Source organism: Panthera uncia, chromosome A2 (genome assembly GCF_023721935.1).
Source record: "Panthera uncia isolate 11264 chromosome A2, Puncia_PCG_1.0, whole genome shotgun sequence".
NCBI lineage: Eukaryota > Metazoa > Chordata > Mammalia > Carnivora > Felidae > Panthera > Panthera uncia.
In genome coordinates, this window is record NC_064816.1 from 151,970,063 (window position 1) to 151,974,091 (window position 4,029).

Genomic DNA, 4,029 nt, shown 5'->3' on the forward strand with positions numbered 1-4,029 from the left:
GAATCCTCCAAAACAACATATGTTTGCGTGTGTGTGTGTGTGTGTGTGTGTGTATGCTCTTAGGTGCAGTATATGATGTATCATGTTGTAATATTACCTATAACAAATTATATACATATATATCCTGCCATTCCATTGATACAAGGGGAATTTTCTGGTTTACATGAGCACACTGTTTTTTAACATATCTAAAGATAAATGACCGTAAATCCATCCAGAGTAATATATTTCAAAATGCTCATTCTGTAACATTTAGTAATATTCTGTGTCTTGATTGTCCTGGAACTCTGATCTTCTGGTTGTGAACATGGATTTGTCTGTCTCTGCCATAGGAGCATGGGAAGCAACCAGACATGGGTCACAGAAGTCACCTTGCTGGGATTCCAGGTTTATCCAGCACTGGAGTTTTTTCTCTTTGGACTTTTCTGCCTCTTCTATACCCTCACTCTTCTGGGGAATGGGGTCATCTTAGGGCTTATCTGCTTAGACTCTAGACTACACACCCCCATGTACTTCTTCCTCTCCCATCTGGCCATCGTTGATATGTCCTATGCTTCCAACAATGTACCCAAGATGCTGGCAAATCTTTTGACTCAGAGAAGAACCATATCCTTTGTTCCTTGCATTATGCAGACTTTTTTGTATCTAGCTTTTGCTCACGCAGAGTGCCTGATTTTGGTCGTGATGTCCTACGATAGGCTTGTGGCGATCTGCAATCCCCTACATTACACTGTCATCATGAGCTGGAGAGTGTGCACAGTCCTGGCCATAACTTCCTGGGTATTTAGCTTCCTCCTGGCCCTCGTCCATTTAATTCTCATCCTGAGGCTGCCCTTCTGTGGACCTCATGAAATCAATCACTTCTTCTGCGAAATCCTATCTGTTCTCAAGCTGGCCTGCGCTGACACCTGGCTCAACCAAGTGGTCATTTTTGCGGCCTGTGTATTTATCTTACTAGGGCCCCTCTGCCTGGTGCTGGTGTCCTACACGCGCATCCTGTTCACCATCCTGAGGATCCAGTCTGGGGAGGGCCGCAGAAAGGCCTTCTCCACCTACTCCTCCCACCTCTGCGTGGTGGGGCTCTTCTTTGGAAGCGCCATTGTCATGTACATGGCCCCCAAATCCCACCACCCCGAGGAGCAGCAGAAGATCCTCTCCTTGTTTTACAGCCTTTTCAACCCTATGCTGAACCCACTGATCTACAGCCTGAGGAACACAGAGGTCAAGGGTGCCCTGAGGAGAATGCTGTACAAACAGAGGCACGTATGAAGGGTACCAAAACCAACATGGGGAAAGGCATTTTGCTCCCAATGAAATCTGGCAGGTGGCATTTTCACCTTGTGCTATAATAAATACCACATTAACATAGAATCTTTTAGACTTAAATATACAACCTGAAGCCATGTAGACTTTAGAAAATAAAATAGATGAATGTCTTCATGACCATTGGTAGGCAAAGATTATTAGAGATGATGCAAAAAGCACAAGACATAACGTTTGCAAAATTGATAAATATTAGACCTTTTCAGAATCATTCTGATTTTCAATATTCCTGTGAAGAAAGCAAGCCACATACCAAGTGTTTTGTACATTTTAAATGCAATGGTGAGTCAAGTACGATCACATGAGGAGACACAGAGATATATTAGGAAAGCACAAAGCTTGTTGTCCTCACAGGTTCTGGAAAAGGAGGCAGGATCCCAGGGACATGTAGGAAAGACATCAGGGTGGTCAGAAGGCAGAAGACAGGAGCAAGAGAAGGTTTACATCACTGCCTTTATGGACATTTCCACAGAAAACAACCAATAAAAGGTGTATAAGAACAATAAAGGGTGTATAAGAACACTTTTGTGGGTTCCTATAAAAGGCAAATCTTTGCCATGTAAAGAAAGGGCATCACCATGCAGGCAGGGTGGTGGTGGAGACTGCAGGCCCTTTTGACAGCCTCTGTACAGCACGACAAAGCTCACGAACTTCTAAGATGTGTCAAGTTCATCAGCTGGGAGGAAAAGGAACTGTTTGGAATAACAGAGTGTCCTCATCAATATATAATGATACACAATAAAAACTAGTTTCAGTACAAGACTTTAAACTGAGATAGGGTAACTGGTTTTGTCTTCAATTGACTGGAACTGAGAAATCAGTGAATCTTGGCTAATTATAATGACACCTGTCATGATAATCTGGTAAATGGACAAAGGCCAAACCTGTTGGAATGTCATAGCAAATACGACTATAATTCTTACATATCTCTGATATGTTCTGTAACGAAACTGAATTGTACCATGACTATGCTCTGCTGTGAGGTAACATTGACATTATTGCTAAAATTCAGCTACATTATGTAAGTAAGTGATATGACAATGCTGATATTGATGACCAAATGTATTGGGAGATCCAGTTAAATCTTTCACAAGTTGTCATATCAATGGAAAATGGCTGGTCTTAGGCAGAACTTGATTTAACTAACCCACAGCTCATTTCTATGCTAAATAGCTCTGCACAAGGTTATTACAAGGTATGAACAACATAGCTCCAAGGAGAACAAGTCATCAAATTAGTATCAAAAATGTGAAAAATGTATGTCATGGCTTTATGGGCTATAGATGTTTCTTTGAGTCTGTGCCTCGTCTCCACTGGCTCCTCCAAATATGGGCCATATTCATGTTATTGCTTCTTCTATTATTTTAAGTAAAACATTGCTGTACCTGTTATCTAAGTGCTCTTCTAAATGTAGATGCTGAGAAAAATATGGTCATTGTGCTGTAAGAGCACCAGGCCGAGGGCCAGGTGTGTGCACTGTGCAAAAAAAGGGTTCTCTTAAACTTGTATAAATTAGGAATTAAAAGGAACTTTAAAATATGCTGGTCTTGTTACTTAGCATGAGACACAGAAATGGAAATTTGTGTCCCTGTGAGTTAAGTGTCAGAATTACTTTGATTATCTGGGGAGGGAGTCCTGGAGGTGCATGTGGCAGATGATAAAGAGAGTCACAGGATAGTACCTGTCTGAGGAAAGGTACAGGATCTAGAAAATGAAGGCACTGCTCTGTAATTAAGAGACTGTGGGTGGTGGGATCCTCAAGATGGCCCCCTGAGGAACCTGCCCCTCTTTTTTAATCAAGGGCTAATCTGGGCTCTGCTGTGAAGATGTTTTGCAAAACCAACTGATCTTAAACTCTGGAGGTTATGTTGGTGGGCCTAATCAGGTCTGGTGAGCTTTCCAAAAGCAGGGTGTTTTCCCATCTAACAGCAGAGGAGGAGGTCAGGAGATCTCAAGTGTGAGGATGGAGGGCGCCCTCAATGAGGACTGCAGGAGGACTGCAGACCCAGCCACATCTTTGAATTTAGCCTGTGAGACAGAAACGGAGAATCCGACACCAGAACTTCTGACCCAGAGAAACTGAGAGATAACACTTGTAGCTTAGGGTTTTTGTTGTTGTTGTTAATGTGTCTGGGTGTTTTTTTTTTTACATTGTGTGTGTGTGAGAGAGTGTATGTGTGTGTGTATATGAATGTGTATATATATGTATATATAATTTTTAATTTTTTTTAATTCCAATATAATTAACATACAGTGTTATGTTAGCCTCAGGTGTACAACATAGTGATTCAACAATTCTATACATTGTTCAGTGCTCATCATAAGAGTACTCTTAATCCCCTTCCCATGTTTCCCATCCCCACACCCACCTCCCTTCTGGTAACTGCCAGTTTGTTCTCTATAGTTCAGAGTCTGTTTTTTTGTGTGTGTCTCTTTTCCTTTCTCCGTTTGTTTTGTTTCTTAAATTTCACATATGAGTGAAACCAAATGGTGGTATTTATCTTTCTCTGCCTGATTTATTTCACTTAGCATTATACTTCTACAACCATCCATGTTGGTACAAATGAAAATATTTTATTCTTTTTTAATGGCTGAGTAATATTCCATTGTATGTATGTATATATATATATACCATATGTGTGCTGTTTTAAGCTGCTACGTTTGTGTTCATTTGTGGCAACAACAAGAGAAAACTATAAAACTATT

The 4,029-nt window shown here is 41.0% G+C and overlaps 1 protein-coding gene across 1 annotated transcript; it reads left to right on the forward strand.

Annotated features, from left to right (window-relative positions):
• Window positions 1-336: 336 nt before the first annotated feature.
• LOC125930245 (olfactory receptor 2A14-like) lies at window positions 337-1,316 on the forward strand. The gene has a single exon (XM_049642015.1). It carries the CDS (start codon window positions 337-339, stop codon window positions 1,267-1,269), a length of 933 nt encoding a protein of 310 aa, XP_049497972.1. The 3' UTR covers window positions 1,270-1,316.
• Window positions 1,317-4,029: the final 2,713 nt, after the last annotated feature.